General features: G+C 37.8%; 1 protein-coding gene across 1 annotated transcript in view; it reads right to left on the bottom strand.

Moving 5' to 3' along the window:
- Positions 1-12,481: 12,481 nt before the first annotated feature.
- The window catches only part of SIPA1L2 (signal induced proliferation associated 1 like 2), a 130,754-nt gene continuing 127,724 nt past the window's right edge, over positions 12,482-15,511 (bottom strand). The window contains exon 21 of the mRNA XM_018561436.1: positions 12,482-12,661. Within this exon, the coding sequence (XP_018416938.1) occupies positions 12,515-12,661 (147 nt within the window). The 3' untranslated portion in view covers positions 12,482-12,514. The remainder of the gene's footprint in view (positions 12,662-15,511) is intronic.

Genomic DNA, 15,511 nt, shown 5'->3' with positions numbered 1-15,511 from the left:
CATGGTTTGTGCTGGGGTCACAGAGGATTTGCTTGCTTGCTTGTGTTTCCTGTAGGAGGCCATCTTGACATCCTCCACAATCTCTGTGGAAAGAAAGTTGATGTATTGTGGGTGCAAGGTCATGTTGGCCAGGAGGACCTGAATGAAGACCCTGGACTGTCCGAGATCGTTTGGCAGGAGGCCAACAACTTCATCATCCCTCTCCTCCTTGAGTGCTGGCGTATTATTGGCTTGTCGGCTTAGCCTGCCTACTAAGGATATTCCTCATCCCCATGGTATCCAAGTATGTGTGTTTGGGCAAAACCATGGCCGAATCGATGGGCGGAAGGGTCCCTATATGGAGTTATTTGTTTCTTGCTGCTGCTCCAATAAACTATGGGTGAGAGGGAAGCCTTAACACATTTGGAGAAAGATACAAGTATCTGTATGCTCACCTTTGGAGCCTTAAAACATTTGGAGAAAGATCAAAGTATCTGTATGCCGACCTATGAATATGAAAAATAAACTGAGGCAGCTAAGTGATATAGATACATATCAGCCCCTCCCAGGAGACCCCACACATCACATGAAAAAGTAACTGAGGTAGATTAGGAACAATTCAACAAGAGGATTAGTAAAGATTGATGGAAATATTTGGACATAAAGTTCCCCAAAATAACCGTTATGTACACACCCTAAAAAGTACATTTTAAGAAAAAAACTGATAGAACGTGTGACCACAAGGATCTCGTGGAATAAGTAGACATACACATACAACCTTATGTTGTTAAACTACCATCATTCATAAGAGACACTGGTCATATAATCAGGGAATTAAGTGAGTTTGAATGGCAAGAAGGGGGTTTTATTATCACTAGTGACGTGAAGTCATTGGGGGGAATTTATCATAGCAATTGTGAGTGTTTGAACTTGCATGGAATATATTTGACCTGCTTTGCGCCAGATTTATGTTGTTAGTGTAATATCGTTCATAAATTAGATTAAATATATTCCAGGAAAGAAGACTCATAACTCCAGGCAAAAATCTTCACTGTCACTTCTTGAAGAAGTGGTCATGGGGACTTGTTAAGTAGCGATTGTTTTGTTAGGTAATGCTCCAGTTTCAGACAGCCGCAGAACAAAATGCAAATGTATACAGTTACCAACTTTCGCGAAACACGTGCAAAACAAGTGCAATCAGGAAAATAGTGCAAGCTCGGGTCAAATCAGGTGCACATGTAAAAAGGAGCAGCTAAACAGATTTGCACATTAAAAAAAAAATATCTAAGAAGCTAAAACAGTCGCAATTGCTTTGATAAATTCCCCCTATTGTTTATAATTATTGAGCATGGTAAAGGGATGGCAGAACTAAGGAATGGGACATAGATATGGAAATACCAGAAGGAACTTTTATCTTAAAATGTGTGGAACTTATTTTGAAGAATAATTATTTTTTGTTAGATGGCAGATTTTATATACAAAAAGCAATGGTTTGTAAATTCGCACCAGAGTATATTAATTTATTTATGGGGAAGTGGGAAGAACAGAACATACAATCAATACTGGGGAAAAAAACTTCTGGTGTTGGACTTGGACTTTAGCCAGCAGAGAGTTATATTTTTAGATCTACAGATTAAGGTTAGAGTAACAAAAAAGATATCCCAAAGCCACTGACTGTATTTGTTGAGAGCAAATAGCTGCCACCAAATTAGGTGGAACATTATTATTTTCCCTATGGGACAAGGTTTTAGGCTGAGACTCAACGGCACTTAATTTGATGGCTTTAAACAGCAAAATCAGGAAATGAGCCACTAATTTTATGAGAAAGATGCAGGAAGAAATTAGTGAAGATGAGATTAAGACAGGCAGAAGAAAAGGAATGGTTATAGGGTGACAAGTCAGTGAGGAATGAGGAAAGTAATAACGTTCTTCTTATAACTAACTTTGGGAAATGAATAGAGAGCGTTAATAAGATTACTCAGAAGAACTGGCATATTTTACAAGGAGATTACATTTTTAGGAAAGCACATCAAGTTTTTTGATTCAAATTTTCCCATTATCCTTTAGTAATCACTTTATTTTAGTAGCATCATGCTATGAGCAATTGTGATTTCTAGTAATTGCCTTGCAGCCATATCATTCTTATATTTCTATGAATGACTTCATCAGGCTTGTCAGCACCTTCAAACATTCACAACTATGAATTATACGCATGTAGAAACAAAATCACATCATCTCAGTACATGAATGAGAAGAACTAAAATGTTCTACCTGTATATCCTGCTCATTAACATATAACAATGGGCGCGACTGAAATAAAGGGGGAAAAATCAGAATGCATTTTCTATTAAATGAAAGTGACTGTCGTAAAAAGGCACATCTACTTCAACAGAATTGCAGAGAGAAATGACCTTTACCAACTCAAAAATATGATGTAGTAAAAGGGACATTTTTTCACTTGACCTTTCCTCAATTTAGTGCCATGTCATAATATGAAATAAATGTGAACTGACAGACTTGATGAAATTCCGAGCAGACAGAAAGTTATCGCATTGGAAAGAGATGTGTTAAAATATAAATCAGAAAACGAAACTTGGCAGCGCATTGCCTTTCCTCTCTTACGCAATGGCCTTAACAAGTGTATTCAACCAAAGTGCAATTATATCCCCACTGCCGGAAATGTACTCAATGTGTTCGATGTCCCCTCTAAAGCACTTTCTGTCGTGGTGCTCATTCTTTAAAAGAGATCAGGGATCCCAACATTCTAAAAAAACACATTGGACATACAGATGTGTTTGATGTCTTTGAAATGGAAATTGTGGCACTGAAAGGCAAATTAAAACATTAATTATACACCACTTCTGTTAGTACCTTCAACTGTAGATATGATGTGAAAGTTCCACACAGAACAAGTAGGGATAATGCACTGGAAAGTCCAACCCCTAATGCTTAATTTAAACTTTAAATTTAAACTAGTGTAATGCTACAACTTCCAGATCCCACAAGAACAGACATATTTCCTATTAGCATATTTCTTACTAGCATATTTCCTTTGCTCATACATAAGTCAAACCACTAGGGGCATAACCACCACACACCTAATTAAGACATATAACAACAAAACCATACAGATGTGGAGCTTTTAAAGTGTCACACAGACATGGATATCATGTCTGTGTGACACTTAAAAGCCCCACATCTGTATGGTTTTGTTGTTATATTTCCTTTGCTACTCAGCTTTAGCTAGTGGCCGTATTGCATTTGACCTGAAAAGAACAAATGTTCCCAGTATATTTTCTTTTCAGGTCAAATGTAATGTAATAATGCAATATGACCACTAGATGGAGCTGAGGAGCATAGGAAATAAACACTTACGGGTCTATTCACTAAGCTGCCGAGGGCAGCCGAGTGAACAACCGACCCCAAGTGGTGAGCCGAACACTGTTCTGCTATTCACTTCAGGCTGGTACAGCTGATTTCAGCCGTACATCGGCTGAAATCAGCCGTACATCGGCTTGCTTCACATGGCTTCGGGTCGGCCGAACATGCTCAGCATGTTCGGCCAACCCGAAATGCAGAAGGAGTACGACTCAGCCGATCCAACATCTTGATCGGCTAAGCCGAACCTCCGGCAGGCTACTCACTGCTGTTCGGCCTATTCTTATAGATGCCGAACAGCAGTGAGTGAATAGCCGAATGCCGCTGAGCGGCATTCGGCTCGGCTGTTCTGCTCGGTCCCTCAGAGGGACCGAGCAGAACAGAAAAATAGTAAAAAAAAGTAAATAGCAGTGACAGCTAGCTCCGCCCAATAGTTTCCTATTTCTCCGGCGGCTCTGCTGCCGTCAAAGAAAAACGAAAAGAAAAAAAAAACTCTCCCGGGCACTCTGGGAGCCTCCCTCTCCGGCCGCCCAGGAGAGAAACGCTGATTTTTCTTTTTTTTTCTTTATTCTGACACGAGCGATGTCAGATTATGTTCCTTAGCTCCTTCTAGTGGCCATGATCCGGTATTGCATTATATTTGACCACAAAAGAAAATATACTAAAAACGTTTGGTTTTGCTTCTATTCACACAGAACGAACCTTCCCGGAGTTTCTCAGGGTGAATGGCCCAGCAAATTGTTTGTTAATAGACCCCAAAGTATTGAAGGTAGGCTAAGTGGTATTTCTTACATGCAGTACACCCAAGCTATTTTGTTGAAGTGTTTTTGAGTGGTCATCAAGTGGTTAACACTTATTTTTGGCAATAAAAGCCTCCGATTGAAAACAAGGGCAACATCTAAGGATTTGTGTGCAACTTTTGCCATCTTTGCCTCACTGGGAAGAAGGTGGAAAGGATCGTCCCTGACCCAAGAAGGCCGTCAGGCCATTTCTGTTCTTAGTAATTACAACTGTTGATAGCTTTTGTTGTAAGAAAATCAACTACTTGGGAGTAGACAATGTTTGGTGTTTTTAAATTAACAATAGATTGGTTCTTTTTCCACGTTTCTTTAGTCAGACTAGTCCAAACAGGACCAGAACTCAATAATCAATGCAGCCCTATTAATTGCCAAATTAATTAATGGCCATATAGATGTCTAACAGTTATGTTATAACTGCAACCACTCTATCCAAAACAAAAACATTTGGGTTGGGGTTGTACTTTAAGTTCTTAGTTGCACTAAATATAGAAGTTAAAATTATATTTAACTGATTTCCAGGTAATCTTATTCATATTTGAATGAATGACCCCACAAACCCCAGGGTTCTGGGGAAGAGGCGCTTGTCCTCGACGACATGGGAACAAGGTGCTTTGCAGGGGTCCCCCCCCCCCTGCCAAAGCACCCCACTCTTGTTGAGGGCATGTGGCCTGGTATGGTGCAGAAGGGGAGTGCATGCTCGTCCCTCTCCCCTTTCCAGCTCTGCCAGGCTACTGCTCGGATCAAGAATCTGGTAAAACATTTTAGGGGGGATCTCATGCTTTCTTTGTTTGTTTTTTGGCATTGAGGTCCCCTAAAATTCCTACCAGGTCTAATGTCACTTTGCTGCAATGAAGCAAAGCATGCAGGCCAGTGTGAACAAGCCCTAATTAATGGTTTGGATGTCCAATTTCACTAGGCCAAGATTCCCCAGGTTCCAGTATTGACTTACTGTTTAGTGTCCTCAGTCATTTGAACTTCTGTACCACAAGATTCTAATTATGCTAAGCATGATCAATAAAGCCCTGGCGATCAATGTTTACTGTTGTAGTATTCTTTGTAGATGTTAAAGCATATGTCAGGGGAAAAAATGTCAGTAGATTTTCCTAGTACATGTAGTTCTGGGCAGAGCCGAAGCTAGGTGGGGGTGGGGGCTGGAGGGGCATATGCCCCAGGTGCTGCTTTAGGAGGGGTGCCACTGGGTGTGTGGATGGAGAACTTCTCCCTTGGGGGGGAGCAACTTTGAGCCTTTGCCCCAGGTGACAGAATGTCCAGCTTCCCCACTGGTTCTGTGGATGTGAGCATGTGATTAGGAACTCCCAGCAGCTGCCCCTGCAAGGTATTACAAGCTAGGTGATAATGCCACAGGGCAGGGAGTAATAAAGGCTATTTCTCACTACAGAAACGAGGTAAAAGAGAAAATTAAATTTGGACATTCTAAGGGAGGGTTGCAAGTAAATTTTGTTAATGCCTGGACATACACTTTAAATTTTGCATACTGCTTATGCAATGGGAAATGAGAAGTTATTTCTAACAATGTAAACATTAAAAAACAATAATGAAATTAATGTTTTTATTTTAACATACAACAAAATAAACTCTAGTACAACAGTTTCTGTTCTGTAGCATTTTATATATTGAAACTTGTAATTATTGCAAACATTTCATAGACAACAATGTTGATGTTGCAATTGCTGCATATTATATTGCATTGAAGTCAGGTATTTAAAATTTAGTTGCAATAAAGAAATTCTGAAATACACAGTAAACATGACAAGAGCATTGGCTCAGCAAAGTTTGAGGCATAAGGCAAATATGGATTGGGTGGCCTTAATCCAAATATAATAATATTGCCGCCACATTTTATGTAGAATTTGGCACCTACCATTTTAGTGTTCCTGTTCTGGTAATAACATTGGCAAAGTTACATTGTTACCAGCCTTGTGGCCATTGTACAAATTATATAACATACATTATACATTGTGGGTCAGGTTTTCTGCAAGCCTCCTGTAGCTTGGGGACTATGTTGCCTTTTGTTAAGGATGGCCCTAAGTGGTAACTATCGGCTCATGTCTGAAACATTCTCTTCCACCGCTGGTAATGAGAGGGAGAAAAGACAGTTTGAGAACTGATCACAGTAACATAATTTAGTGTTCCAAGATCATACCTGCCCCATGGTTGCCACTATTATGACAGACTACTGCTAGCAGGAAGTCAGTTGTGACAACACCATTCCAATTACTGACTGTATTAACAATGCAGTCACACATTTTATACATATAGGTAGAACTCCACAATTTCACACTGTTACTTTTATATATTCCTACAAATGTGTTCAATGAGTGAGGTGGAAGTTTCAGTGTACAGATTGTGACATTCTGGAGTGTGTAATGTACATCACAGTGTAGGCAACGGGACAGTTCAAGATATGTCATATAAAGCACAGTGTATGGAGTGAGGCAGTCCAGAGTGTGTCACATACAGCAGAGTGTTTGGGTGGGGCAATCCAGAGCAGTCACATACAGTACCGCATACAGTGAGGGGTAGCCCAGATTATGTCATGGTCGATGGTTTGGAAAATGTAACATAAAACATAGTCAAAACTGGCACATAACTGCTAGTATTATAATAAACAGGGATCTCTTTGTCTCAAGTGCACATTGCTTGGCATGGACTGGAATCTGTTGCCGAATATACATATATAGATCTATAGCTCTATATAAATATAGCTAGAGATATATAGATGGCATGAACTGGAATCTGTTGCCGAATATACATATATAGATCTATAGCTCTATATAAATATAGCTAGAGATATATAGATGGCATGAACTGGAATCTGTTGCCGAATATACATATATAGATCTATAGCTCTATATACATATAGCTAGAGATGTATTGATGGCATGAACTGGATTCTGTTGCCAAATATATATATATTTGGCAACAGAATCCAGTTCATGCCATCTATATATCTCTATATATAGATCTATATATCTCTATATATAGATCTATATATATATCTATATGCATTGCTTACAGAAATTGATATTTCAGGAGACTGAAAGACTACCTGTAGGACGTACATGTAATCTGGATAAACCCTTGATGGCTACATAAGAGTCACAACCCATTCTAATCCCCTGGCACAAGTGCCTCATATACATGGGGGGTTTCACATGCCCACTGTCTGCTGCCATTTTGCGCAGGATAACTAAACATATCAGTAGCAGCTGCTACATTCTATTAGACTTAGGGATTTAGCAGTTACCATTACAGATTGCTGTGATGGGCCCTTACATTCACTCCTACTCAAAAATGCCAACAGACAAAGGGCATGTGCACTTAATATTTTTCCATCCAAAAGAGTTGTCCATGTCCATTTTTAGAACAACTGATTACAACTGTGCACATTAGAAGTATGTATTAGCAATTTGCTTTATGCACCACAATACAGTCAGCACACCATACTATGCACCCCAATACACTCTGCACAAATACTAATCACATCTTATTCTCACCAGATAGCTTCAGCAGGGCAACAGCAGGCTATTACTTGTCTGGCTGAAGGAATTAATATCAATATGGCCCCTTCTGGTCAGGAGCCTTAAAGCATATTTAAACCCAGAAACAAAAATCTAAGCTTCCATTTCAGGTCACAGAAGTGACAAGGAGGAAGGAAGATCAGTAGATATTTTCTGCAACTGTTCCTAGCCTGAAAAAAGAATAACTAAATGTGCCAAGCTAGTTATTCATTTTTCACGTATACACACTCACAGTGGGTGTACATTCTAGTGCCTTGTAGCTGTAACTTTGCTTATTGGCGCAGTTTATTTTAATATATATTAAGGGAGTGGGTAGTGTTTGCTCTCAATCTCACTTGAATTTCTCCCTCCATATATGTATGGGACTAGCTGAACACTAATTTCTGCCCTGTTCCATAGTGGAACTCAAAGACAGATTTTGTCATTATTATTTCAAGTGTATTTCCACTTTTGCAGACAAATCTGTTCCTATGCACACAGAATATTAAAAACATTTTTTTTAAATATGTCTATGTAGATGGCCATTGAAGCTTCTCTGTACAATTCCATAGTGACAGGAAACTCTTTCTGTCACCATAGAAAGACTAGAGACACACTGAGCTTCCTCTCATGCTTCTAAATATTTAACACTTTATTAGGACAGACATTGTTCAAATCTAGTTTATGACTGATAATGGGATCTGCCGGCATAGTAAAGGCAGGGTTAATAAAGTTACAGATGAACCCCCCAACTCCTTTGCATTCCAGTGTAAAATTCATTTCAGAGAAAAACTTTTCTTTCTGGAAAAAGCAAGTATTATGCACGCAACTTAAAAAAAAAAAGTTATGTTATATGAATGAGAACAAGTATAAAATTTGTGTTGTCCCAATTTGGCTACAAAAGTGGAAATGCAATTAAAGAAAATATCTATTTTGCCATATGACTTAATAAGTAACTAATAAAGTAATGTTATTCTTCTAGTGCTAATTACAACAAAAAGTGAAAAATATCCAAAGTAAGCAAATTAAATTAATTTTATCAAATTAATTCAAATTAATCAAATTGCATTTTTGCTTTCATGAATATATGTGCTACACTTTATTCAGCAGAGTTGAATTTGGATCTTTACTACAAAATATCTGTGATTTCAATTTCCTAGGCTGTCTACATGCTAACATTACCATTGTATACTGACAGTAACAAGGGATTTTGATCATTTTGCCATAAGACTATTGAACTACCAATCCATAACTCCATACCTAATTGTTAAGGAAGAAGGTTATAAAACCCTACCAGGATATTCGGTGACCTTGGATAGGTCAACATTGTGCTTGATAAAAACTTTTGAAACATCTCAGTGTCTTAAGGATATTGCTTCAAGTAATGTTCATTTATTTTGTTACAAATGTAAATACTATTGAGCTGAACAGTGTGCTTTCTTTGTGTGTAGGTCACAGGCTGACTTTTTTTGCGAGAAGCCCAACATTAAAAATATTTTTCCTTTCTAAAATGGCATCTCACAATCTAAACTGTTAATATCTGGCATATGATTTCAAATTTGAAAAAGGGTTCCTAGAAAACTACATTACATCAAGCGATACTTTTCTGACATGTACATCAACAAAGAGGAACATCACATCATGGGGTAACCAACTAGGAGAACACATACATATGAAACTGAGTGTTGCTGTAATGATTAATCATTCTTATAAAATACTGTAGAAGCAATTAATAGCCAATGTTATTCCCTTCAAATTTTGCTGAAGACGTACACGTTACGATTAAAGGTTTGCTGACAGAAAAAATATTTCACAATAATATATATATATATATTTTTAAATCTATTGCACTAGTAAAGTTTGTTTCTTTTTGCAAACAACATTAGCTGTGATGTTTCAAATACTGTAGTTGCATGAGTTTTATTCATATTCTACTGCTTTATGTACAAATATTAAAACCAATCATCTCCTTCATAAAAGTACAGTTATATTTTACACAGCAAACAAGTAAATTAAGTGCTCACCTGAAAATTAATCATTCAAAATACAAAAGAAAGGTACAACTTAAGCTTGTACTAGCAGCGTTGTAGCACGGTTTGTTTCTTTAAAGAGAACCAGTCACTAATAAGTATTGCATGAAATTATATTTATTTTGTGTAGATTGTGTTGGTAATGTAAGTACTGTACTGAGTATGTCTCTTCCCTCTTAGATAATCTGGAGTGGTTCCCCTATGCTGTACAGAACCATCTTGCCTAATCAGTGAGATGAAAATCCTCTACCAAGCGTACCACCACCCCTATAAGGTTTATTTGTTATCTTGATGAACGGCCAGGTTCAGTTTAAAGTCAGGAGTTTACTGGAGTAGATAAACTTGTCTCTGTTTGTTGTAAAAGCACCTTTTAAAATGGTACAGCTATGTAAGGTTACTTTTTCTTGCAAAAATAACTGTGATTGGGATATCTGGGGAGATTTAATGGTCATTGCACTTCTTCTTGGTTTGGGTATGCACTATGGGTACACAAAGCATGGTTGTTTTTTTGTGAGCGAGACAAATTAAGCTATTACATTCAGGATGGTCAGACATACGTCACTTGTTCGAAGGAAAAATAATGTGGTAACCAGTCCGCTTGCTGACCCTAAAAAAAGTTTACCTTTCTCCTTTGCATGTCAAAATGTAAAAAAAATTTATATAAAGTTATGGTTTAAATTTTAACTGCAATCATGTACTTAAAGTGACACTGAACTCAGGAGGTAAACCTTAAAAATGCATTCAAGAACCTTAACTATTATCAAAAATGTTTCTTATTTGTGTATCACCCAGCTGTAGATACTTAAATCATCTCTGAATTGGTGGTGACACTGTCCTTCCTTCTGGAGGGGGGCTACTTTTGTTCCCCATGGCCTCTGTGTGTGTTGTAAAGTATCCGCTGCTCCAAGCTCACTCCTGTGATGGACTACAATCTCAATATAAATGAGCAAACTAAACATGAGATTGTAGTCCATCACGGGAGTGAGCATGGAGCGGTGGCTACTTTACAACACACACAGGGACCATGGGGGACAAAAGTATCCATCCTCCAGAAGGAAGGACAGTGTCAGCACCAATTCAGAGATGATTTAAGGATCTACAGGCGATAATACACAAATAAGATACATTTTTGTTAATAGTTAGGGTACTTGAATGCATTTTTAAGATGTAACACCTGAATTTAGTGTCACTTTAAATAATATGTAAAGGCAAAATATTTTATTAACCCCTTCGTGACTGACGACGTACAGTGTACGTCGCCAGCATCGGGGCTGTTTAAACAGACTCCCGGCGACTTTTGCCGCCGGGACTCTGTTTAAACTTGTAGAGCCGACTGTCGGCTTTACAACAGAAGCGATCCTGGCGACTTACCTGTCGCCAGATCGCTTCTGCGTCCCGAAGAAGGGGCCTGTTGTAACCTCATCTTTTATATTTCATTAAAAAAATGGGTAATTTGTTGTGTTTTGGGGCATTTAATTAAATTTGTCACTAAATTTTGGGGTTTAATAAGGAGTTGCGCTAATATTGCGCAACATAAAAATTTTCAACTACCACCATTTTATTCTATAGGGTCTTGGCATTCAGAAAATATATAATGTTGGGGGGTTTTACGTCATTTTCAGGCCTAAAATGTGGAATATAACATGGGTGCAAAAATGGAAAAAAGGGCCTCAGTCATGAAGGGGTTAAAGTTTTGGATTGGAGTTGGGGAAGGATTAGACCCTCTCTAAGGTTTTTAATTGCTCTCTGCTGCTAAATGTGTTCCCACTGGGAACTCTCTCTCTGAGGCAAAAAATGTAATGGAAGATCCGAAATTTTAGATGTCACCAGAACAAAAAGTGTTATGCAATTTCTTTTCTCCATGTATTATCAGTGTAATTTATTTTTTATTGATCATATTGTTTTGTTTAAAACAGAAACATGACTGGTTCTCTTTAAGGTCTGCTAAACCAGAAAAACAGTGTCTCAGTCAATTGACATTTACTGTAGTTACCAATGAAACAAAGACAAAAGTAACTTTACTCATACAGAAGTGTTAAATGTGAAATATGTTCAAATGTTGTCGAAAAAGGGTGTACAGACTATGTAACCATTCAAATTATTAATGATACAAGCAGTGAATATTCCTACAAATGTAAAAAAACAAAAAGCTAAACTTTTCAATTTGTTTATCAGTAGTTACAGAAAGTTCTTATTTCTGGTGTAAACAGCCGTCTAAACTAATAAATACATATATATATAAATTAACAAATCAAACACTATTTGTTATACAAATAAATAACGTGACTCAACCCTTTAAAATAAATGTGAGCTGTGCTTATTGCTATATCAATATAATGTTGAATCATGTAAATAATTAGAGCACCATGTCATGGGAGATTGGGAAGTGTAGCTCTATTATACAATACATCTATCCAACCTTTTTAGCATCTTCCACAAGAAAACACAATTCGCCTCATGATTAAGAATCGGAGGGGGTGAAAAGTGCCCATATTGCTCATAACAACCGATCAAATGTCGTATTTCATTTTCTAAACTACACTAAAAAAATAACAGTGTGACTCTAAGAGGTGGCTAGAGCAACATCCCAGTTCTCCTTTTCTCTAATGCATGAGGCACGTTACGTCGTAATTCAAGTGCACCTTGAAACAAGAAAGTTATATTTGAAAATCTCTAACATAACAAGTTATACATTCATTTTAGGTGTTCACAACCTCACTGTCTGAACAAACAGAATATGTATACACTTATTGTTTCTGACTTTTAATAAAGTGTCAGTGTAAATGTACATATTATTTAAAAAAAATTAGTTTTTCTTCTCCACCGAGCTGAAGAACCATTCTGTAAATTTATGTAGCTGAGCTGAAGCGGTTTGGGATTCCTCTTGAAGCCTTATGTTATGTTGACGCAAATGATGCACTTCAGCCTGTAACATTGCCTTGTGCTCTTTTTCCTGTGAAGAACAAATGGGAAAGGTAAGAAGTAAAATGAAACAAAAAATTCAGCAGGACAGGTATGTCTTGGCAGCAACTTCATAGATACCCCAAAATGCAAGTTTGTTTTGGTTTCACTTAAATTGAGATGAAATATGTGCTGGACACCAGTCTAGATGATATCACAGTGGTGAAGAGTGCAGAGAGTATAATGATGGGCAATGTTGGAAGGAGAGGATTGCATAGGGAAAAATGGTGGGCAGTAGGTGCAGGGGAGGAATAAGAAGGATATGGCAGCTGTTTAACACCTTAGCTAGAGCCCCACTGTGTGGATGCACTCCAGTATGGGTGTGGAAGCAGCTCTTACATTCCCAATCTCTCCTACAGTACGTCTCCTGCTCTCTCTCTCTTATTTTATTATATAAATTATGATCATTTTTTTTTGCAAATACATTTTCATCAAATTGTTCAAGAATAAAATGCAATACAGAAACGGAGAAACAGGAAATAAAACATACAGTGGATCCTTAACAATGTGTCATTGTAACAAAAGTCCCAAATGTGAGACGAATAAGCAATAAAAGAAATATTGATTTCAGTAAAATAGAAAAAGGAAAATACAAGTTCGAACAAGAAAAGAAATCAGGTCATGATGTACCAGTATATATAGTCACCAAGAATTACATATCAGTAAAAAGAGATATATGTGGAATATTAATATGTTCTAGGTAAAGAGTACCAAGTTGTCCAAGGTTCCCATAGTTTATCAAACTTATGTACATCTAGTTATGGTCAGTGTGGCAGTCAGCAAGATGTGAGTGACCACTATGTGGTAAGGATGGGGGATACTCTAAATACCCAAGCTCAATAATGCCAAACCTGGAGTAAAATCCACAGGCGCACCAACAATCGTGGTAATAATATGAAATATAAAGATATGGACAGGACCACAATATATGTAGTAAGTTGCCAACCTGACCACAGTTTCTTCAACATAAGTTAGAATTTAACCTAGAGATTTTAACTAAACGACGGGAATCATTAACTTTATAGTAAAGATATGGCCAAATTTATGAATAGCACGTTGAACTGCCACCAGGGAAGACAAGGATGCCTGTTGTGAAGTGCTACCACGCAGCAAGGAAGCCGAGGATGCCAGAGAAGAAGATCCGTTGCCATCCGGGGCCTGCCTCGTAGCCGCCGCTCTTCTTTACGTTTCCGTATCATCTCACCGGGTGTTGTCGAGGGGTATAGATGTGCAGGAAGCACATTTTCAATGCCCAAAGGCTTGTTGGTGAGTTCCTGCTGCAGATAGAAGCGGAGCACAGAGACTACACGTCCATGCTGTCCGTGTGCCAGCCACGCCTCGCAATAATTATTATTTGAATTACTATTATTTCAATAGGGAGATTTAAAGGTTCAGGTGATTTAAAATATGTAGGATTCTTAGGATTACAAGCATAACTTTTCCTTAATTATTCAACAAAAATCAGCAAAGAAAGGAGGTAACTAAAATACTTTTTATTACTGATCCTCCCTCACATAAAATAATTTGATTATAAGAAATTATGAGCAATAGTGAAGACTTTGGAAGAAGGGTACACATGGACCCATTTGTGTCCCATACTTTATTCAACAAGTACAATGATCTATTTTTCAACTACTGACAGGACCCTGTAATATGACAACATTTTGATTAATGAGCAGGGAGGATAAATATCAGTTGGCAAGTCACAATGACATATACTGTAGATGCAGTGGGTTTTATTTATTAAAGGCATATAGGCTGTTCACTTTGCAGGGGAATTGTTTCCTTAGCTTGGTGAATGTGGTGAACTTTCACATTGAATGAATACCCAATCACGTGAAAGGGAAAAAAAACTGTTTAGTTTGTACATGATTGGAAGATGGAAGTCAGCAGAGCTTTACCTCTAAACTAAGAGAAACTTCCCCTGCAAAGTGCAAATTCCCTTGCAAACTGAACAGTCTAGCTGCCTTCCATAAATCAACCCCAGTAGACCAGCAAATACTTTTCAGGCTTCATTTCTGTAAACACATTCTTCACAGCCTTCCGTTTATATTTTCTATGAAGGTGTTGCTTGGTCCAGAATTGCATGAATACATTATTGATTCTGGATTTTTCATTTAAATAAGGCAAGGCACCAGAATAAAGACATATTTGGCTGTCCTTCTACATATTCCAAAAGATCCAGCATTGGAGACATTTTCAGTTGGAGACATGTGTAATGCGGTTCCATGACACTAGGAGATATGATATGCAAGGCATTCGAAAACATGGCACAGGGAGGTACTATGCCGTCAGTCATCCCGTGTGTTTGATGGGAGAAGTGCTGATATCACTGAAAACGTCCTCCCTCAGTGTACACGAACTTCTGGTGACACCACAAGTAGAAGAATTACCACAATTTTAATAATAGTGATCTGCAGGCTTTTGTTAAATTATAGCAATATGGTTTCCAAAACAAATAGTGATGACTTAGTCCATACTTGGGCAAATGTGGCACTACGAGGGTAACACAGGCCATGTACGGGTCATGAAAGGGTCCTAAATGTGTTTTGAACCATCTACAGTATCTTTAATTTTTAAAGGGACTCCTCAAATTTGAAGGTAAAGTGAGTCTAAACCCAAAAATGAAAATGGAATATACTGCAGATTACATGTATTTTTTATGTGGTGGCAGTATTTGTTTTTTTTATTCATGCTAACTATGTTTTGTGCAAGTACAGATAATGTTGGTCCTGATAGAAATTCAGTATCCTTGTAACGGCATTTGCATTAAAGTGAAATCTCAAACAATATTATCCGCTTTCCACAATATCTTCTCTCAGCTACAGAACCCCCCCCCCCC

The sequence above is a fragment of the Nanorana parkeri genome, unplaced genomic scaffold (genome assembly GCF_000935625.1).
Source record: "Nanorana parkeri isolate BGI_ZX_2015 unplaced genomic scaffold, ASM93562v1 scaffold524, whole genome shotgun sequence".
Lineage (NCBI taxonomy): Eukaryota > Metazoa > Chordata > Amphibia > Anura > Dicroglossidae > Nanorana > Nanorana parkeri.
Note: the sequence above shows the minus strand (reverse complement) of the source record. Positions and strands in the feature narration are given on the sequence as shown.